General features: G+C 52.2%; 4 protein-coding genes across 13 annotated transcripts; 2 read left to right on the forward strand and 2 right to left on the reverse strand.

The window, feature by feature from the left end:
• Positions 1 to 48: 48 nt before the first annotated feature.
• On the reverse strand, positions 49 to 9,104 carry LOC114787606 (pre-mRNA 3' end processing protein WDR33-like). 2 transcript variants are annotated; one of them, XM_028975295.1, is made up of 23 exons: positions 8,759 to 9,104; positions 7,604 to 7,812; positions 7,451 to 7,519; positions 7,254 to 7,358; positions 6,110 to 6,205; positions 5,876 to 6,027; positions 5,337 to 5,434; positions 4,885 to 5,011; positions 4,455 to 4,609; positions 4,301 to 4,379; positions 4,048 to 4,158; positions 3,870 to 3,964; positions 3,690 to 3,776; positions 3,468 to 3,607; positions 3,230 to 3,379; positions 2,538 to 3,137; positions 2,414 to 2,465; positions 2,052 to 2,322; positions 1,906 to 1,968; positions 1,658 to 1,809; positions 1,424 to 1,522; positions 856 to 1,044; positions 49 to 773 (listed from the first exon to the last, which is right to left on the reverse strand). In XM_028975295.1, the coding sequence occupies exons 2-23, from the start codon at positions 7,805 to 7,807 to the stop codon at positions 610 to 612; spliced, it is 3,258 nt and encodes a 1,085-aa protein (XP_028831128.1). In that variant the 5' UTR covers positions 7,808 to 7,812; positions 8,759 to 9,104; the 3' UTR covers positions 49 to 609. The 2 variants fall into 2 exon arrangements, with proteins under 2 accessions (XP_028831128.1, XP_028831129.1); XM_028975296.1 differs by lacking the exon at positions 1,424 to 1,522.
• Positions 8,944 to 13,158, forward strand: LOC114787647 (dual specificity phosphatase 28-like). 5 transcript variants are annotated; one of them, XM_028975392.1, is made up of 5 exons: positions 8,944 to 8,986; positions 9,384 to 9,578; positions 11,363 to 11,725; positions 12,291 to 12,379; positions 12,526 to 13,158. In XM_028975392.1, the coding sequence occupies exons 3-5, from the start codon at positions 11,381 to 11,383 to the stop codon at positions 12,563 to 12,565; spliced, it is 474 nt and encodes a 157-aa protein (XP_028831225.1). In that variant the 5' UTR covers positions 8,944 to 8,986; positions 9,384 to 9,578; positions 11,363 to 11,380; the 3' UTR covers positions 12,566 to 13,158. The 5 variants fall into 5 exon arrangements, with proteins under 5 accessions (XP_028831225.1, XP_028831223.1, XP_028831222.1 ...); XM_028975390.1 differs by lacking the exon at positions 8,944 to 8,986 and having other exon boundaries at positions 9,214 to 9,578; XM_028975389.1 differs by lacking the exons at positions 8,944 to 8,986; positions 9,384 to 9,578 and adding an exon at positions 9,214 to 9,383 and having other exon boundaries at positions 12,526 to 13,156.
• On the reverse strand, positions 13,054 to 15,546 carry LOC114787621 (vitamin K-dependent protein C-like). 5 transcript variants are annotated; one of them, XM_028975343.1, is made up of 10 exons: positions 15,493 to 15,546; positions 15,287 to 15,320; positions 15,143 to 15,220; positions 14,898 to 15,055; positions 14,794 to 14,818; positions 14,611 to 14,721; positions 14,378 to 14,518; positions 14,161 to 14,282; positions 13,959 to 14,076; positions 13,054 to 13,652 (listed from the first exon to the last, which is right to left on the reverse strand). In XM_028975343.1, exons 3-10 carry the CDS (start codon positions 15,204 to 15,206, stop codon positions 13,099 to 13,101), a joined length of 1,293 nt encoding a protein of 430 aa, XP_028831176.1. In that variant the 5' UTR covers positions 15,207 to 15,220; positions 15,287 to 15,320; positions 15,493 to 15,546; the 3' UTR covers positions 13,054 to 13,098. The 5 variants fall into 5 exon arrangements, with proteins under 5 accessions (XP_028831176.1, XP_028831177.1, XP_028831174.1 ...); XM_028975344.1 differs by having other exon boundaries at positions 15,143 to 15,241; positions 15,493 to 15,530; XM_028975341.1 differs by lacking the exon at positions 15,287 to 15,320 and having other exon boundaries at positions 15,493 to 15,540.
• Positions 15,547 to 20,129: 4,583 nt separating this feature from the next.
• Positions 20,130 to 21,452, forward strand: LOC114787722 (otolin-1-like). Its single transcript, XM_028975540.1, has 2 exons — positions 20,130 to 20,196; positions 20,287 to 21,452. The coding sequence occupies exons 1-2, from the start codon at positions 20,130 to 20,132 to the stop codon at positions 21,204 to 21,206; spliced, it is 987 nt and encodes a 328-aa protein (XP_028831373.1). The 3' UTR covers positions 21,207 to 21,452.
• Positions 21,453 to 21,459: the final 7 nt, after the last annotated feature.

A 21,459-nucleotide genomic window follows, 5' to 3' on the forward strand; every position in this document is an offset into this window, starting at 1 on the left:
GCCATGTATGGGGTAAAAGAAAAAAAGGACCAGACTGAAGCGATGATATAAATTCTGCACAAATTCTATTGTAGCCTTACAAAAAATGATGAAACAATATGACAATCTCGTGACAAACTGTACAGTTAGAAAGAAAGACGGCACCTCAGTACTTCAGAGCAGCCGGGTAACGTTACGGGATGATTTCTTCTATTATTTTACATTAAAACTGAAACAAAATTGATGGAAATGAGACTCTACACAAGCACCCCGCCCCATCCGAGGTGTTTTGGCGCAGCCTGAAGACCGGGGGTGGGGCTCCTGCGCCTCGACTGGTCTACACAGCAGGTCAGCAAACGGCAGGCGCTCAAAGTCCCACAGCAGAGATCAGGGCCTCAAGTCAGACATGGCAGCCCGCGTGGGCGGGGGTTCGAGTGCTCAGGGATCAGTGCTGGGAGGGCGGAGCTATGAAGATCACACTTCAGATCGGAGGCCGCCATTCCCCGCGGGACTCTCAAGAGAGTAACGTCTCCACCCGTCGTCCTCGGCCTCTTGTTCTTCCTTCCGTCTGCTGGTTCTTTGTCTTCACTGCAGTCCTCAGTTTCCCATAATTGTAAATAAGGGGAAGTCCTATCGGCCACGGCTACCCCTCATTGCTCCCCGTGATGCGCCTCGCCTAGTGGTGGGACCCGCGTTGGGTCCTGCTCCGCCAGCTACGTGGCCCCGCCCCCACCCTCCCCGGCCACCGCGTGCCGAGGAACCGTATCCTCCATCGTCCCGTGGAGGCGGCCGACCTGAAAGTAGAGGAAAGGAAAACCTGAGCTACTACCGCTCTGCCACGCCCAGTCCATTCAGATCAGCCGAAGGCCCTCCTACCTGCGCCTCTGTCCTCTGGCCCCGCCCCTGGCGAGTCCAGGTCTCGCGGGTCTCCGTTGCCGGGGCCGTCGTGCCAAGGCCGCTTCCGTGGCGGCAGCGATGCCATGTCCATACCCTGCAGGGAGGAGGAACGCTCACGCGCCGCAGGAGACGAGCCATCGTGCGGACCCTCCATGTAGCCATCATGACCTACACACACACACACACACACACACACACACACACAGAGAGGCTGTTAGTTGTACGTGTAGCTCTGTGGGGAGCTCTCCTCTGACCTGGATGTGATCTGCACTGCTTCCTGACCTCCAGCTTCACCCACCACTGAGGTAAGGTCATTACTGCACTGCATTTAATTAACCAACCAACCGCACCGGCCCACAGCCCCCCCGGGGCTCCGAACCGGAATATTCTGGATGGTTGAGAGAACAACCTCCTGCAGAACAGGGTTCCCCTGTTGTGGCTCTGGAATGAGTTTTTACGGGAGTAGACAGTGACCAGAACCCCACTGGACTCATCAAACTCCACCTCACATCTTAAAACCACAGACAGACCAACCAGCGTCCATTACCTGGGTCTCTACCCCCTTCCCAGCAATCCTGGTTTCGTCCTCCCTCATAGTGAGGGGGGTACTCCTCAGGGGTGGGGAGCAAGCCCTTCCGTCCACCTCCTGAGAAGAGAGAGGACCGGCCCGTTACTCTGAGCCCAGGAAGAGCTGCTGACCAGTGGGATGTTCAGGTCTTCAGACCTGTGTATGTAATATATACACACAAACATAGATGTGTGTGTGTGTGTTTTTTTTTACCTCCTCTGGGTGCACCTCCTCGCGCTCGGCCCCTGCCGTCCCAGCCACGGTTCATCTCCTCAGGAGGATCGAAGCTCTCATCTCCTCCAAACTCTTCGGGGAAGCCCCGCCCTCCTCTGCTTTGAGGACCTCCTGGCCCACCCCTCCGGTACCTGCGTGAACACGCCCCCCGGGTCAGCCTCTGCGTTCTGAACGATCAGTGAATCAGCTGCTGTGAGACGATTTCAGGATTAGGAGGTACGACCCACCCATCATCTCTGCTTCTGGGCCTCTGGTCAAACTCATCTCCTGGTCCTTCATAGCCATCAAACCTGCACACAGCCGAGGTCCTCAGGTCAGAAAACATTTCCACACACACCTCCATCACAAACACCTCCGGTAGAAAGCAGCACACCTGTCGTGACCTCTGAACTCTCCGTCACGCGGGTATCTCTCCTGACCCTCCCAGCTGCCCGAGGACCCTCTGTGGCCCTGGTAGTCCTGTCCAGGCCCACGCCGCCAACCGTCCTCCCCACGTCCGTGGAAACTAGTGTCCGGGCCCTCAAACTCTGACGGGCCGCGCCAGCCCTCTCGCGATTCCCAATACGGGCCCCCACCGTCGGGCCCCCCTGGCCCCTGGTGCTCAGACGCCGGCCCTAAATGGTGGTTGGGTGGCCCGCGAGGATCTGGGAGAAGAAACACAGACAAGTTACCAGCGGCTGACCGATGGATGTGTGCAGCAGCATTGTTCGGGGCGGGGCGGGGCGGCGGCTGCACCTTTGCCATTGGGTCCGTGCATCATGCCCTGGGCTCCAGGGTTCTGCCCCACCTGGAACACGAACAGAGTTCAGAACCCCGACGCTTTCAAACACGCAGAACCACGGGCAGAACCATCCTGTACCTGACTGAACTGTCCCGGCTTCCCCTGCTGCAGGTACGAAGGGGGCGGGCCCTGCATGTTGTGCATGCTGCCGTGTGTCCTGGAGGGATTCTGGGAAGGGGGTCCCATCATGCCTTGCTGCCCCATCATGGCCGGGCCCCTCATGTCCTGGTGCATTATGCCCCCCTGGGGAAGCCCTTGTCCACGGGAGGGAGGCGGCATCATACCCCCCTGTGGCCCTTGCATTCCTCCAGACGACGGGCCCTGCATCCCCCTGGGACCCTGCATCCCATGAGGCCCCTGCGGGCCCATATTTCTGTGGGGGCCGGTATGCCGCTGCATTCCTTGAGGTCCGTGAAAGTCCGGCGGTCCCATCATGCCTTGAGGAGGAACCTGATTGTGTCCAGGTGGACCCTGGGACATGAAGGAGCCCTGCATGCCCCCCGGGGCCATGGGGGGCATACTGTGAGGCATCTGCTGCGGGGCCATGGACTGGGGGAAACCTTGAGGAGCCATCGGCCCTCCCTGGCCTTGGAAAGGCGGCATCTGCCCCGGCGTCCCAGCAGATGGCGGCAGGCCTTGGTCCGACTGCAGCTGGGCGATGCGTTCGATCTTCAGTTGCTACGGGAAACCAAGGGAGACACCACAGGGAGGTCACGCTCCTGGTGTTCACAAGCACCACGTGGCTAAACGTCAGAGGAACAGGCGGTCACCTCCAGCAGCATGGGGTTGGTGTACTGCAACGCCGCCATTTCCTGCTCGATCTCCGCCTGCGTCTTCTTCTTCCCGTCCGACTTGTCCTCCTTCCGCTCGCTGGGCGTCTCCCCGGGCGGAAGCGCCGGGACCTTGTTCTCTGCCCAAGCCTGGCGGAGGACAGAGACGGTGTTTATTCAGGCGAGCGGGTCGCGGCTGGAAGTAAGAAAACGGCGGGATTTGGTGCGGTTGGAATACCTGCTGGAACTGTGCTGGGATGGGTTTGGCATAGGGAACTTTCTTCTGGGGAACCTTCTTCAGGTCTTTCTGCATCAGGTCCTCCATGCCCCAGTCCAGCCCGGGGATGGTCATCTCCACCTCCGCCGCCGGCTCCTTACCTACAGCCAGCGCGTGAGGTCAGGCTTCCGTCGTGACGTCACGACTGTCCCCGAACGTCCTGAAGAGTGACGCGGAACTCACCCGTGTGCTCCTGCTCCATCGCTGCCTTCAGCTGCTCTGGGATGCCCATTCCTGGGATCGCCGCGATGTTGTTGGGCTCCATGTCATCTGCCCATAAAGTCACACACACACACACACACACACACTCTTACTCAGTCGGCCGCTCAGCCCCGCCCTCTCCACCGCGAGGCGGCCACTCACCGTACTCCACCCCGTCCTCTGACATGCCAGGCAGCAGGTTCAGGTTGTAGCGGTCGCGCATCTTGTCCCCCGGACGATTCCTGGTCCAAAACTTACTGTGGAGCGAAGAGCAGAGTGACGTGACGTGCGTAGCCGCGGGCGGAGCGGGAAGTCGCGCCGGTAGGCGGAGTCTCGCTACCTTGTGTGGTCGTTGGACCCCGAGCACAGGATGTGGCCCAGCGGGTGCCAGGCTAAGCTCCAGATCATGCCCTCGTGCGCCATCTCCATGCCGCCCACCTCCTTCTCCACCCTGCCAACACAGAGACGGGAGTCGCGTACCGATTCTGGACCCGGTGCCGCACTGCCGCGACGTAACGCCAGGTGGGCGGGAGAGCGCGGAGCGACACGTGCGCCGGCGTAGTGGAAGCGAGGTAATGAGCTGCGCGACTTACCCAGCGTGCCAGAAGAGCAGCGACCCGTCAGAGCCGCCGCTGGCGAACAGGCCTTCGTGAACCGGGTGCCACGCCACGGCTGCAACCAGCGGAATTATTATTCACACCGATTGTGCTACAAGAAAAGAAGAGCGCGGCTCCTGGCGCCTCCTACCGGTCGCCTCCTTCTTGTGGCCCCTGAACACCTGCAGCTCCTCCTTCAGGTTGCGGATATCGAACAGCTTGCAGAGGTGGTCGCGCGACGCCGTCAGCAGCCAGTTGCCGTTGAGGTTCCACTTCACTTCCATCACCGTGTTCTTGTGGGCGTGCCTGTGGGCGGAGTTTCCGGGTGAGCAGACAGCAGATGACCACGCCCCACCGGGTATCGGCGCTGACTACCCGGGTGGTGGTGGCGGCCTAGCGGGTAACACACTCGCCTATGAACCAGAAGACCCAGGTTCAAACCCCACTTACTACCATCTTGTCCCTGAGCAAGACACTTAACCCTGAGTGTCTCCAGGGGGGGACTGTCCCTGTAACTACTGACTGTAAGTCGCTCTGGATAAGGGCGTCTGGTAAATGCTGGAAATGTAAATGTAACTCACAGTGTCGCCAAGCTCTGACCGGTCTTTGGGTCCCAGAATTTGATTGGCTGCTGGCTGTCTTTGCTGCCCGACACCACCAGGCCCTTGGTCGGATGCCAGTCGACACACTTAACGTCTGCACCGTGACCTGAAGACCAGGAGCAGAAGATGTGTGTGTGTATGTGTGAGCACTGTAGTCCCTCCGTTGGGGAAGTTCAGAAGCGATGGGATTAATTCCGTTTATAGAAATAGAACACTGGGCGGCAGAATAAACAGCTAGAACCAGAGTTGTGTCCATTAATCCCATGTAACGGCGCGGAAAAGCGATGAATTCCGGAATTATTACGCCCTGGCAGCCAGATGAGCGTCGGCTGATATAGGAAAAGTTGAATATTGATTATTGATCATTAAAGCGCCCAGATAGAAGGCGTGGAGGTGTATGGGGTCTGCATTCCTCCACCGGCAACACTCACCTCTCAGGATCCGCTCCTCGTGGCAGCGCAGGAAGTCCCAGATGCGAACCGTTCCGTCATCGGAGCACGTCGCAAATTTATTATCCGTAGGAGAAAAACTGAAGAAACAGCAGGGAGAGAGTCAGCAGCAGGAGTCAAACCCCCCACGGTGACGAAAAGCCACCTACCTGCCCTCAACGGGGCCAGGTTCGAGCCCAAACCCACCCAACTAGATCGAACTGGCAAAACGCATTTAAAAAAAAAAAAAAAACCTAAACCGTCAAAACCATCCACGGCGAGCGATTCCGGCTACGAGAACCACCTCGCGGACAGAACGGCGGCTCTACGCCGCCTGGAGACCGGCCGAGCATGTGCAGGAGGCTTCGGGACCACGTTAATTGACGCCTGACACTTTATTCATGAGTGGCAGGGGGGCTGAGGTGGCCAATTCATTAGAAACAATCTTTTCCGTACATAAAAATTCCGTAAAGAAAGAGCGAAGGTACAATCACATAACAGAGCAGCAACCACGACGACCGGAGCGTAACCGGGGTATAGACCTGGCCTCTCGAATGGCCTCCTTGTGCGCCTGGAACATCTTGACGTTGTTCATGTTGGACTGCCAGTACTTCACGTAGCCGCCGTGGTCCGCGGTCAGCATCCACATGTCGTTGTGAGACCAGGTCATCGCCCGCACCGGGCTGTCGTGCGCCTGGAAAACAGATCCGTTCGACGTTGAACCGGACAGTTCGCATCACGCCGACGGCGGATGCGGCTTCGGGGGAGGCGCCTACCTGCAGGATGGTCTCGAAGTTGAAGGTCAGGCCGTTCCACAGAGTGAACTCCCCGCTGGACGCACCCGTCACCAGCCTGCGGCCCTCAGGTGTCCACTACAAAAAAAATTGTAGACATTTCATTTCCTCAAAGATATTTTTATTGAATTTAAGCAAAAAAAATCTCACGAAGTAAATCAATTCTGTAAGAGTTACATACAAACATCGGGTAACATTGCAGTATTATAGGAAAAAAATGGCAATTTAGTCATATTTACATTTGCGGCATTTATCAGACGCCCTTATCCAGAGCAAATCAGTAAGGGACAGTCCCCCTGGAGCAACTTAGGGTTAAGTGTCCTGCTCAGGGACACGATGGTAGTAAGTGGGATTTGAACCTGGGTCTTCTGGTTCATAGGCGAGTGTGTTACCCGCTAGGCTACTACCACCCCATTCGAAGAACAATAATGATAATAACGTGTGCAACTCTAAACCCAACAACCTTTCCACATAATAATAACCCCGTCCTCATGCCAGATTGATAAATTAAAAAGAACAAGACGCCAATATCGTTTCTGGAACTTGACTGGATGATACTAATAGTCGGATTCTGGGACTGAAGGTGTGTAAAATACTCCAGGAATACGCCAGGCCCCCACACCTTGTGAAATTCTTTGTTGGTATCACTAATCGAGTAGCATATCTTTTCGAGGCTTAGACAGGACATAAGGTCCCTCATCCATTGAGCATGGGTGCGAGGAGCAGCACTTTTACTGGGGTCAGACATGCATCATCACTAATGCCAAAAAGCACAATTTTTCTGTTTGAGGACAGAAGAGAGGGTTTGAAATATCTCCCTCCGATATTTTTGAAGGAATGACACAACCAGCACATATGGATAAGTGAGGGCACAGTAGGGGCCCCGGTTAAGGAAGTGGCCCCGTAATCAGAAGGATGCCGTTTGGAATCCCTGTCATGGCTGACCACTGCTCACTCAGGGTGATGGTTAAACGCAGAGGACAAAGTTCACTGTGTGCACCGTGTGCTGTGCATCACATGTGACAATCACTTCACTTTAAAAACACTTCCACATTTATCACAGCAGGGATCCACGTTAGGGTAAATACGCGATAGTTTGACTTTGGACACTCGAGACTCAACTCACCCGCACCACGAAAACCGGACATTTCACTTTGTTGGTGGACGTTCGGACGAACTTGGTCGTGACCGCGTTCATGGGGTTGTTCAGCATGCCCACGGGAGGGACGAGCTGCAGCGAGGGAGAGAGACAGTGAGACAGTGAAGCGCGCGCGGTGCAGGAGGAAGTGACCCGCGGGGTCGGCGGGGCGGGGCGCTACGCACGTCGTTGTAGCAGCCGGCGTCAGGCTGTATGGCGCGGAAGTCACGATGGTCCCGTTGCCACAGGCGGTTCTGCAGGAATCGGAAGACAGCATGATGCCGCATATCCATGTACTTGTGTGTGTGTGTGTGTGTGTGTATACGCGTGTTGCGTACCTCCAGGTGTCTGATGACAGACGGATTGTAGTCGATGGTTTTGCGGTTGACCGCCTTCCGCATACGTTTGCCATCGAATGTGAGCTGCTGCATCGCCTGCTGCTGGGCAAAGTCGGGGCGCTTGTAGAACAGCTGCCGGGGCGCCTGGTGCTGGAAACGCGGCATGTGGAAGAACCGCGGCGGTGAGCCAATGTCTGTCGCCATGGTGACTGCAGGTCAAGAAACGTGAAGAACAAAAACAATAACCACCGTAAACTAACCATCCAGCGTGCAGAACACACACACACGGTTTAAGACGGAGAACACAGACACCTTTTCAGCAGAAATATGAACAAACTGAATATTTTACTTCAGGTAGCGTTTGGAGTAACGATGCTGATTAGGTTCTATTTGGTTATATTAATATTTTAGGGTCATCTGTACGGAAGTAGAGTACGTGCAGCCAACACACAGTTAGCAAACACTAAATACAGCCGGACCGCAGTGTTAATCACTGTTAAAACACTGCTTTTATTACTTAAGTAACGGCAGAGTAACAGCCCGTACAGCCGCCCGCCCGGGCGGAGTAACAGCCCGTACAGCCGCCATAACAGTGGGGCAGTGGTGGCCTAGCGGTTAAGGAAGCGGCCCCGTAATCAGAAGGTTGCCGGTTCGAATCCTGATCTGCCAAGGTGCCACTGAGGTGCCACTGAGCAAAGCACCGTCCCCACACACCTGTCATGGTGCCCACTGCTCACTCAGGGTGATGGGTTAAATGCAGAGGACAAATTTAACTGTGTGCATCGTGTGCTGTGCATCACATGTGACAATCACTTCACTTTATAACAGCCCGTACAGCCGCCCGCCCGGGCGGAGTAACGTCTAGTCGCCCTGTATTCGGTACGAGTTAGTGTACTAAGCCTTGTTGTAGTAGCGCTGTATTAGCTACACCAGCTAATCTGATGCTAGCGAGCTAGCTGCACCACGGAGAAGCGACTCACTCCCGGCTAATCCGCGGTTTTATCCGAACGCAGCGAGTCCGCGGGGGTTATGTGCCGGATTTGAGTCTCCCTCCTGCGGACTGCAGCACATCACGGTTCTCGGGGGATTTTGAGCCGCTCATCCCGCTCCGGGCCCCGTGTTTAATGGCGCCTGTAGCCGCGGCGCTGGACTCACCTCCGGGAGGAGAGGGGGCGCTTCTGTGCGAGTCGGAGCCGCTCGACTGTAGCTGCGGGCGGATGCGTCTCTACACTCGGCGGGGCTCTACAGGCCGCTGCGACGGACTCGACTCCTCATTTCCCGCATTTCATGTGTTCGCTGCTCAGTCACGGCCCTCAGCGCGAACCTCTACCGCTTCTTCTTCTCGACGCCGTACGCGCTGACGTCACTGCGTCGACGTCCGGGGTATTTTACGTCATCACGTAGGCGCGTTGTTTTTCTTCAAAGATAACTTCACTTGGTTCAGTCGGACACAAATAACCGCGATAAATTTGCGCATAATTGAGTTTATTACAAGTCTACATACAAACTTGTTCCTGTATTATTACTGTAACTGCACCATCGTCATCGCTCCAGGCGGAGTCTGCTGGACGGGGGCGGAGTCAGGGGGCGGGACGTTTACACAGGGGCCGGACCGTGAGCGGGTCCAGGCCGGCAGTGGAGCTCTGCGCCATTTGCGCCTGGTTAGGAGAGGGTTGCCGTGAGCCGCCCGTCCGAGGACAGAACCGCGGCGGTCACTGCTGCCATCTGCACCCAGTCGGGGGCTTCTTACTGACTTCACTCTCTTGTGCTCTGTTCTCAGGTAAAAGGCCGTCAGTTCCTGATTAATATACATGTTCAACCATGTGACAAGTGAGCAGTTATTTTAAGGCGAGGCAGGACCAGGACAACCTTGTGGTACATTTAGCTGCTGCGTGGGAGCTGCTGGACTTTACAACCCTATATTAGACGTACAAGACGATGTAAATCCCCTCTTGTCAATACATGACACGCCCAGGTGAACCGCAGCGTCCATCTTCTCCGTTTCCCGCCGTTCCTAATACCCCCTTATACACAAACATGACCACACCCACTACCAACACCAACATGCAGGTTATCAGGCGCTTTAATTCCAGCGTTCTAATGAGGGAACTGGTGACAGTGACATTAGTGACCACGCCCACTACCTACACCAACATGCAGGTTATCAGGCGCTTTAATTCCAGCGTTCTGATGGGGGAACTGGTGAATTAGTGAACATTAGTGACCACGCCCACTACCGACACCAACATGCAGGTTATCAGGCGCTTTAATTCCAGCGTTCTGATGGGGGAACTGGTGAATTAGTGAACATTAGTGACCACGCCCACTACCGACACCAACATGCAGGTTATCAGGCGCTTTAATTCCAGCGTTCTGATGGGGGAACTGGTGAATTAGGGAACATTAGTGACCACGCCCACTACCGACACCAACATGCAGGTTATCAGGCGCTTTAATTCCAGCGTTCTGATGGTGGAACTGGTGAATTAGTGAACATTAGTGACCACGCCCACTACCTACACCAACATGCAGGTTATCAGGCGCTTTAATTCCAGCGCTCTGATGGGGGAACTGGTGAATTAGTGAACATTAGTGACCACGCCCACTACCGACACCAACATGCAGGTTATCAGGCGCTTTAATTCCAGCGTTCTGATGGGGGAACTGGTGAATTAGTGAACATTAGTGACCACGCCCACTACCGACACCAACATGCAGGTTATCAGGCGCTTTAATTCCAGCGTTCTGATGGGGGAACTGGTGAATTAGTGAACATTAGTGACCACGCCCACTACCGACACCAACATGCAGGTTATCAGGCGCTTTAATTCCAGCGTTCTGATGGGGGAACTGGTGAATTAGGGAACATTAGTGACCACGCCCACTACCGACACCAACATGCAGGTTATCAGGCGCTTTAATTCCAGCGTTCTGATGGGGGAACTGGTGAATTAGTGAACATTAGTGACCACGCCCACTACCGACACCAACATGCAGGTTATCAGGCGCTTTAATTCCAGCGTTCTGATGGGGGAACTGGTGAATTAGGGAACATTAGTGACCACGCCCACTACCGACACCAACATGCAGGTTATCAGGCGCTTTAATTCCAGCGTTCTAATGAGGGAACTGGTGAATTAGTGAACATTAGTGACCACGCCCACTACCAACACCAACATGCAGGTTCTCAGGCGCTTTAATTCCAGCGTTCTAATGGGGGAACTGGTAAATTAGTGAACATTAGTGACCACGCCCACTACCTACACCAACATGCAGGTTATCAGGCGCTTTAATTCCAGCGTTCTGATGGGGGAACTGGTGAATTAGTGAACATTAGTGACCACGCCCACTACCTACACCAACATGCAGGTTATCAGGCGCTTTAATTCCAGCGTTCTGATGGGTGAATTAGTGAACATTAGTGACCACACCCACTACCGACACCAACATGCAGGTTATCAGGCGCTTTAATTCCAGCGTTCTGATGGGGGAACTGGTGAATTAGTGAACATTAGTGACCACGCCCACTACCGACACCAACATGCAGGTTATCAGGCGCTTTAATACCAGCGTTCTAATGAGGGAACTGGTGAATTAGTGAACATTAGTGACCACGCCCACTACTGACACCAACATGCAGGTTATCAGGCGCTTTAATTCCAACGTTCTGGACTGATGTCTCTGTAATTCAGTTCACATCACCAGCAGGAGGCGCAGACTCTTTTTATTAATCATTGCTGCCTATGTCTGTTGTCTCAGTGCATCACGTAGACGGAGATGCACCAGCTTTGTAAAGTCACAGATGCCCTACTGATCAGCAATGCCAGGTCAGCCTGCAGCACTGAGCTTCTCCAGCAGGAGGCAGTAACTCTGTGCATCAACGTATCCAAGCAGCAGCCCTTCCCCACCTGCCATGTTGCCACGCTCCATATCCCTGTGTATGACGACCCCAACGAAAACCTGCATAAGTATTTTGACAGCTGTGCTGACGCCATCGCTGCGGAGGTGGGCCGCGGCGGCCATTGCGTTGTGTATTGCAAGAACGGCCGCAGTCGCTCAGCAACCATCTGTACAGCCTACCTCATGAAACACCACAGCCTTTCCTTAACAGAGGCTTTCCAGGTGAGAGTTAAAGAGCTATTATAACTCCAGATGACGCTAAGCACTGACCAGTACAGTTGTGCTCCAAAGTTGTCACCATGGACATGAATCTCATGGTTATTCTGGGCTTTTATGCCAAATATGTACATAAACTGAAACTAATATATAACTAACTTAAAGCATTTCACTGCATATCATACCGTGTATGACTGTGTATGTGACAAACAAAATCGGAATTTGATTAATATCTGGTGGAATGTCCCTCTGGCTAGATACAGGGTTGCAGTCAGAAATGCTTGTTAGCCTGTTTTATCCATTCCACTACCTGTTCTGATGTCAGTTTTGTTGTTCTGAAGGTTCCCAAGAAATCTGGTACATCTCGTAATGACCACTAATAGGCCTTGGCCTTCAGCAATGTTTGTTTGAAAATGTAAGTGGGTGTATGTATATTTGAGTCTATATTTCCATGATATCGATGTCCACAGTGAGTGTAGGTAAGCTTCTGACTGCACACGCTGGGTGAATAAAGGAGGAAAGTCCTATTTCTTCTGCTTTAGACTGGTAGACTGCTCTTTTTCCATGTCAGGTTGTGAAGAGCGCTCGAGCAGTGGTGGAGCCAAACCCTGGATTCTGGGCCCAGTTAGAGAAATACGAAGAGGAACTGAAGAGCAGAAGGTGGGAGAAGGTCTCTCAGGTTGTGCCCTGCACAACCATTTCCCATTTTGTAATCATAATTTCTGGAACTTTCAGAGAAAGTGGCTGAGCCGGATGTCTGGACAGTCGGTACCTGATCTACCCCTGTCCACTCTCTTCTCACTCAGGATAAGAAGACAAGCCGCTAGTCAACGTCATTTCACATGAAGTGGAGTAATGATGCCCGCTGTGCTACTGTGACAACAGGATGTCGATTAGTTCGAACTCAGATATATTATTTTTTAATGAAATGTAATTTGTTTCTTAACCTCTCCAGTGATTCAGATTAAATCGGTCTGTCCTGCCAGATATTGGGTTGGAATTTTTAAAATCTGAACCCCAGAACGTCACTGAACACAATTATTATTCACCCTACACCATGCAGGCCTCTGGGTTCCCCCATGGAACGACATCTGCTATTTCTCACCCACAGATCCATGTCCTACACATACGCTCTTACCTGAAACTGAAAGGTGCACCCGCTATTCAGCTGCACAGCCTGTAAGCTTCTTTTGACAAAAGTGCATGATAAATGAAAATAAAGTCATAGAATGTATTTTTGAAAAGGTAGAAATGTGCTCAGTTTTTGGAGATAACCCACTTTTCAGAAGTCGTGAATCATAAGAGTGTGTGAGTATGAAACGAGAAGGTGGTGAGAAGGTTTTGGTGGTAACTTTATTTGAAAGGTTGAGAGATCAGGCTTAACTCCACTCTTGGCGAACCTGATCGATCCAGTCCCGGTAGTTGGACACCTTGGTGTAGATGCCCACTTTGTTCTTCTGCCCACAACCCTCCCCCCAGGACACCAGGCCAATGAGGAACCAGGTGTCCCGGTACTTGACCATCATGGGACCTCCGCTGTCACCCTCGCACGCATCCACCTGCCGGCCCACCACTCCTGCGCACAGCACGTTGCTGGAGACGTTGTTGGTCATCAGGCTGGCGCACGTGGCGCGGTCCACCAGCGGGATCCAGATGTAGTGAAGGGCGCTGCTGTAGCGGACGGCCGTCTCGTTGTCTTTGCCCCAGCCAGTCACTATTGTGGACGTGCCGTTGAGGTGCAGAACCCCCTCGGCCAAGTTGGGGCTGGGTAGGCAGGCGGGCAGGATGTACTGGGTGAACGGCGCCGGCGAGGACAGGCGCAGGAGGGCGATGTCGTTGTCCACCGTCACAGGGTCGTAGTCGGGGTGAGCGATGGCCTTCGACACCAGCAGCACCACCTCAGAGTTCTCGCGCGTCAAACGCTCATAGTCTCCTGTGTGCACAGAAAAGCCGTCCCATCACAGACCCACCACGTGAAGTGAAGTGATTGTCACTCGTGATACACAGCAGCACAGCACAGCACACGGTGCACACAGTGAAATTTGTCCTCTGCATTTAACCATCACCCTGAGTGAGCAGTGGGCACCATGACAGGCGCCCGGCGAGCAGTTTGTGGGGACGGTGCTTTGCCCAGTGGCACCTTGGCAGATCGGGATTCGAACCGGCAACCTTCTGATTACGGTGCCCTAAGTGGCACACAGTTCCAACCAACTGGTCCAACCAAGGGAGGGTTCAGTACCAAGTCTGACGCTGAAACGCCGGCTGTTCTCCAGGCAGTGGGCTGCGGTCAGAACCCAGTTCTTGTCAATCAGAACACCACCACAGTGGAACCGTCCATTAGCGTTCAACACAAGAACCTGTAGAAGACACACACACACACAGACACTTGATCCGGAATCAGCTGGTGCACAGGAGCGTTCAGAAGAGTCCATTGGACCAACCTGCCAGGGACTTTCCCCCTTCAGCCCCTTCTCTCCTCCCATCAGCCACGGCTGCAGTCCTTGAACTGGCTTTATGTTGAATATGGATTTATGAATCAGGATCCTCCCACAGACGTACTCTTCTACAAAACACACACACACACACAGTAGAGATAACCCGGGGCCCTCGGAGCCTCACACGCGATCTCTGTGGCTCAGGATGGGGACCTGGACAGACCCGAGGGGCCGCAGCTCCGGCCGTTCTCCTGCAGCTGATACCCCGGGAGGCAGCTGCAGGCGCGGGCCCGGCCGTCCGCCCGGTCCTGGCAGTCGTGGTCACAGTCGCCGTTTCTCACCGAGCAGTTGGTGGCCGTTCTGACTGTGGGGTGGGGGTGGGGGGAGAAGGCCGTGATCATTCGGAATAAAGTCTGCGGCCGGGCTCACGCGTCCTGCGGCGGCGCTCGTTCTCACGCTGGTTGCAGTGCTTCCCTTCGTATCCGTGGAAACAGAGGCATTCGTATGACTGGAACTTGTCCACGCAGTTTCCGTTCACGCAGGGGTTGGGGATGCACTGGTTCCCATCTGAGAGAACAGGGTGAGTTCGGCAACACAACCAACCCTGGCCCCTGACCCCTGAGCCTGAGACACACCCACCTTTGTAGACAGTCCAGAACTCCAGCTGTGGACAGATTACTGGGATGAGTGACAGGTGACCTGGTGGGTGGGGGTGTAATAGGTGGTGTTGACGCCGCACTGACCGTGGTCTCGCGGGTCTGGAAAATCTCTCTGGCCTCCTCAAAGTCGCACACCTCCTCAATGCACTCGCGCTCCTTGGAAGGCGGCCGCAGCTCCTCGAACATGCTGTTCGCCCTGCGGGAGCGGAGCAGCGCGTGGGCCTGAGGAGCAGTGGAGAACACTGGAACACACACACACACACACACAGGGTCAAATACTGTGGCACAGGGTCAAACGCTGTGGCAGTCAGCATGGAGGAGGATTTTACCCGAGACACCGAGCGCCCCGGCCGACCACACAACCAGCAGAAGGGCTCCCAGACAGGACCTCATGATGGGCGTAAAACCTGCACACACACACACACACACTGAAATGATGAGGCAGTTTGACATGCATTGATGGTTTCTGGTACCTGGCTGGAGTGCTGACCCTCAACAGCTCAAAATCTTAAAAACAGAAACAGAGAGCAAGTCATGAAAGGAAACTTCATCGTCGATGCGGCGGCCTCATACAATGTTCCTGAGTATTTCAACGTTCCAACTAACTTTCCCGACTTCAGCGGAGAAAAAGTGTCGCAAAAAAACCCGATCAAAAGAAGCTGCGGTCTTTTCTACTCACATTTGGAGGCTCGGGAGACGGTGGAGACGTGTTTAAACTGCGTTAATGACTGACTGCCGCTGTTTACTGAGAGTCCACAGTCTGAACGGCTCGCTGGCTTCTTATCCAATCACTGTCCAGAACAGCACGCAGCAACAAAAACAATTCTCCACTCTCATCAATTCCGCAGAACGCGACACGCAATACGATACGTTTTTTTTCCACATGTCACCACGCTTCCTACCGCCATATGGAAATTTTCACCACAATATATTCTGTTTTTATTACATTGGTTATTGTCCCACTACTTCCACTTATGATGGTAAGTGCCACCACCTTAGTTGGTTTTGGCATCCTGTCTTAATTTTAGTCGAGTCTTTGCGTCCAGCTGTTATTTTAGTCTTTATTATTCTTAGTCACGTTCACACTTATTTTACTCTAGTCAAGTTTTAGTCGATTAAATGTCTGAGCATTTTAGTCTTATTTTAGTCAGAATTATCCATGAATATTTTAGTTTAGTTTTAGTCAATGGAAACTGAAAACTGACATTTTAGTTTAAATTTATTTAAATTGTATTTTGGTCTCTTTTTTTAGTAATGCAATTCTATTTAACCCAGTCAATATAGTACAAGCACCACGTTTCACAATTAATTCAGATTATTATATTATTGTTATATTATATAGGTTTCCAGTTCGAATCCCGATCTGCCATGGTCCCCCTGAGGTGCCACTGAGCAAAGCACCGTCCCCACACACTGCTCCCTGGGCGCCTGTCATGGTGCCCACTGCTCACCAAGGGTTGAAGGGTTAAATGCAGAGGACACATATCACTGTGTGCACCATGTGCTGTGCTGCTGTGTATCACAATGACAATCACTTCACTTTCTTTTATAGACTCAATACTCTACATCCATTCCAGACACAGAAGACGGAAATAACACCTCGTCTCATTTTCGTCTATGAAAATATTTTACAAGAGATATTTTATTATAGTTTTTATTTTGCAAAACACATTTAGTCACATTTTTGTTTGTGGCAGCTTTGCCATTCCATAGTTCTGCCCCACCCCATGCCCCTGGATGCAAGGGGGTGCCACCTAAAATCTTTGTTAGGGCCAAACCTGAAATATTTTGTGATAGTCACAAAATCAGCACGCTCAGTTTCATATTTGTCAAGCCGTAAAGGTTTGTTGATGAAGATATTTCGTCAAAATTTTCCGTTGACGATAACAACACAAGCCACCACAGCAGCTCCCATCTCTGGACATGCTGAGGAGCCCAGATTGAGCAGTTGGTGAGGAACACAGGGTATGAATGGAATGGAGAAGAACCTCAGAAATCCCGTCCTCATCTAGAACAGTTCCTTTCAGTCCAGAACTGGTGGCTTGACCCACTGGGTCTGGTTTATCAACACAGGCGTAGATTTGGGTGTACAGATTTCTCGTGTGATTCATGTTCTCAAAAGTGGAACTCAACCCCTTTACAACCGAGGAAGAGAAGCCATTTTATAGAATTACTTCTGAACTGAAATAAGGAATAAAGATGTTGATTTCTTCCGGTGGAGAGCAATATGTGTGGGATGTGTGTGAACTGAAATCCTAGTAATCCAAAGTTTTACTTTGTTGCACTAAAAAGTTGAATCTAGTTGTCCAGCGCTATATTGTGCAGAACCACACAGGCCACAATCACGTCACACACTTTTCTGGGCTCTCTCAGACAGCGCCGGATCTGCCATGGCTGAATATGATCACTTTCATAGTTTCCCCTACAATGTTACATCAATTAATTGATCCTGGATGAAAAGAATCATGTCATAGTCATAGACTTATTACATAATCTGTAATAACACAAAATGCAACCTATAATCTCACAATTCGCCAAGTCAATAAAAAGTGAAGTGATTGTCACATTGAAGTGATACACTGCAGTATAGCACACGGTGCACACAGTGAAACGTGTCCTCTGTATTTAACCATCACCCTAGGTGAGCAGTGGGCACCATGACAGGCGCCCGGGGAGCAGTGTACTTTGCTCAGTTAGGCCACCACTGCCCCTCAGAAAGCTCATTAATCATATATAACCCAGAACAAACATCACCTGATGTCATTTATGTTCTGACATAGATCTGAATGGGCGTAGAAATGATCACACACCCATTTTTCTGCCTTATGCATGTTTGATAAATAAAGGCCACTGTGACCAAATCCCTCCCACCTCAGCCCCGCCCACCTTCCCAGTCTGACGTCGCTGTGGCCTGCCTTACTCCACCAAGTCAGGTAACACTCCACCTATGCAGTCTTTACTGTGAAGTACTGCAGTCACGCCACATGGTGGAACCTCAGGCCAGGTGTCAAAATGGAAGGTTCCTTATTTTCCCGCTCTTTTCACTATTTTTATTTATTTTTAGTAATGTTTTTATGAACCCTGTTTAATATTTGAACACACCTTTGAAGCAGAGTACAGTGCATGGCGGACACTCTGTTGGAGACGCGTTGTATTGTGAATAATAGGATCTCAGGACGCATGTGGACCTGGTGATGGTGGAATGCGGGGCATGCAGCTCAAATCCAATCCCCAGCAGGTGGGGAGAACAAAGCGAGGCTGAGACGCGCCACCCGGGGACACGCTTGTGTCTGTAGCTGTGGAAATGGGGACATGAATCCATTCAGGGACTATCATCCTGTCCTACTGGAGCCTCGTTTTTGCTCTCTGGTTTCCTTTCTGCTCTTTGATTCATGTAAAGCACTCCTCACTGGGTCAGGGTTGGGTTCCACGGCAGATCCAGCAGCGTCTGAAAACTTGGTCGAGTTTTTGGTAAGGATCCAGGGCTTCTTGATTGGACTAAATTTGGGAAGGAGACTGGGAGACTGGGAACTACGCTTTAATCCATGAATTGTCAGCTGGGCCCCAGTTCCGGTGTCCCCAGGTCACACTTTGTCTCACACAGAGACGAAGATTAGTGGAAGATCATATTTCAGCGTAGAATCCTAATCTATCCATCAGCCTCGTCCCTGAAATCCAAACGCCGGGCCACAAACTGGGAGGACGGGGCTTTTTCTTTTTTTTTGGGATGATTATTTAGCCGATTCTCAGTGATAACCAGCTCATCTTACAGGTAGAAGCCCTAGTTACTCTGTAGGACAGACAATGAGAAATTACATCCACGTTGGCTGCTTTGTATCTGGGCCCAGGGGGGCTTTAGTCAGGTTGCAGGAACAACTTATAAATTGATTAGTGTTTTACCTCCCAGGTTCATTTGACATCCAGACAATGGCTCCGGGCTGCACAGAGACTCTGCTGCAGACTCTCCGCTCCTGTTGACGAAAGCAACCAACTCTTCAGACAGGCAAGTAGCTTCTCACCTCTGGATCTGCTGCAAATCGACTCCATTTGTACTTTGAAGAGGGATTTGTGTTGAAATAGTGAGCTGCCAGATCTGAGGTTTGGAGCGGAACCTGAAGCAGGTAACATCAAGCGCACATTGATTTTTGGCTGCCATGCCAGCATCAAGTGTCATCTTTATCTGCATACAGCAGGAATGACGATATGACTGATAATTCTTCTGTTTTCTAAGTTTAGGTGTTTCATAATGATGATGCAGAATAGTTGTTGAGAATAGTTGAGGGAGTCTGTGACTAACCTGGATTTATGTAAAATATGTTTTGCCTGTTCAGTGACAATCACATTTTGGAAGATTTGGCGAGGAAAATATATACATATACTTGCTAAGTTGTACATAAACTCTTTTTATGCAGATGATGAGGTCATTGTATGGACTGCTGTACCTGACCCTGCTGTGGCTCCATCCCTCTAGGGCCATGAGCCCCAGAGTACCGGATTCATCGCCACCTCCTATGGGATCCCCAGAGCGGCCCATCCCACCAATGGCCAGCCCAAATCCGGTGCCGACTGATGGCTTTCCTGTCATGCCTGATGGATTGCCTGTGCCCATAGCCAAGTCCGGTGACCAGCTGCTGCCACCTGACTACTATCCCATGGATCCCGATCTCTCTATGCTCAATGCGAGCCGCGCAGGAAACTTCTCAGTGGTGTCACTTCCCGGCCCTGAGATGGCCCTACTGTGACATGCTGCTGGAGTTACCGGTCCCCCCACCTGCCAGTCAGGTGCCCTGGTTCTGTGTCTGCTCACAGTGTAAAGGAGGCGTGCTGGGCCCTAAAGGAGCCACAGGGGACAGGGGACTGACAGGTACACAGGCCACATGCCAGTTTACCATCAAAACCCGATCCAGGTGCACACTAACTGCAGGTCTCACCTCTTCTGTGCTGTCTCTGTCTTTTCAGGATTCCCCGGCAGTCCAGGGAAGACGGGGAGCTCCAGGGTTCAGAGGTCAACCAGGGTTCATGGGATATCAGGGCTTGAAAGGTGAACACAGATCAGAATACTGATCCTACCTCTGCTCATAAGCCAAAGTGATTGTTTTTATCATTGTTTTGTCATTGTGACACAACAAAATGTGTCTTCTGCATTTAACTCATCACCGTGGGGACCTCAGTGGCACCTTCGCAGTTTGGGATTTGAACCCACAACCATACGGTTACAAGTCCTCTTCCCTTCCCGCTAGGCCACCACTGCCACAAGTCATCCTTCTGGTAGTAATTGTCTCTTCTTTGTCGTTACTGAAGGTCAGAAAGGAGATGATGGGGATGAAAGGAGACCAAGGTGACCCTGGTCCCCTAGGAATGAAAGGAGATCACGGCATGAAGGGTGAGTTGAAAAGAAGGGGGTCAATGTAGCTGAAACAATGTAGGCAAACTCCCTGCGACCATTGTTCACTGTAGATTACGTGTTTTCCAGGTGATAAGGGGCACCAAGGGTCTGATGGGCCCCAAGGTGAGCTGGGTCCCCAAGGCGAACCAGGAGTTTGTCCCGAACGATGTGACTTTTTCCGTGGCTTGCCAGGGCACTCAGGCATGCCAGGTCCCTCAGGGCTGAGGGGTCTTCCAGGCACGCAGGGGGAACCAGGGCCAAAGGGAGAGAAAGGAGACTTGGGCCATATAGGCTTACCAGGAGGTCGAGGAGCAGACGGGCCAAAAGGAGATAGAGGGGCGCAGGGTGAGTGCCACTGTCAGGATGGGGCAAAAGGGTCAGATGGGCAAGTAGGAAACCCAGGTCTCAAAGGAGACTTGGGCCAGACGGGACCCCAAGGAACCACAGGGACCATGGGGCGCAAAGGAGAAAAGGGGGAGGTGGGTACGATGGGAGAGCCAGGCCCTTGCTCCCCAGCCATCCAGTCAGCATTCTCCGCTACCCTTGGTTCATCCAACCCTTCTTCTGACATGCCGGTACCTTTCAACCGAATCGTCTACAATATTCAACAGAACTACAACCCCAATGGCATCTATACAGCCCCCATCAATGGCACCTATATCTTCAGCTACAACCTGGCAATCAACAGCAAACCTCTCAAAGTGGGGCTCTTCCAAAACTTCCTGCCCATAGTGAGATCTACTGCGATGACCCTTGGTAGCACCACAAACCAGCAGGTGGTGCTACACCTGAAAATGGGCGACATGGTATGGATTCAAGTGAAGGACAACCAGTACAATGGTATTTACACCAGTTCAGAGTGCAACAGCATCTTCTCTGGGCTTCTGCTCTACCCTGATTCCTGCAACATGATAATGTCCAGAGAGTTTCCTGAACCCGGGTCAGGGATCTTCTCATGGGGTCCGGAGGAGGATCCCACAGATGTGGTTGAAATGACTGTACCATAATGTCAGGTAGCTACAGGTAGCATGCTTTCTGACCAGAAATCAGCACTGCAGATCTGTTAACCCCAGAGGTTAGATGTACTTCTGACTTTAGTGCAGTTGGAGTCTTGTAGTGACGCTGCTGGAATCGGAAGATTTGTGAATTGAAGAGCGGAGTCCCATGTTCTGATCCGGTATACAGGTCCCCTTTTCGCTATGTAATTGTATTCTTTAATAAAGTGTTGCTCTAAACTGGCCCTTTGGCCACTTTCTGGGG

The sequence above is a fragment of the Denticeps clupeoides genome, chromosome 4 (assembly GCF_900700375.1).
Source record: "Denticeps clupeoides chromosome 4, fDenClu1.1, whole genome shotgun sequence".
NCBI classification, from domain to species: Eukaryota; Metazoa; Chordata; class Actinopteri; order Clupeiformes; family Denticipitidae; genus Denticeps; species Denticeps clupeoides.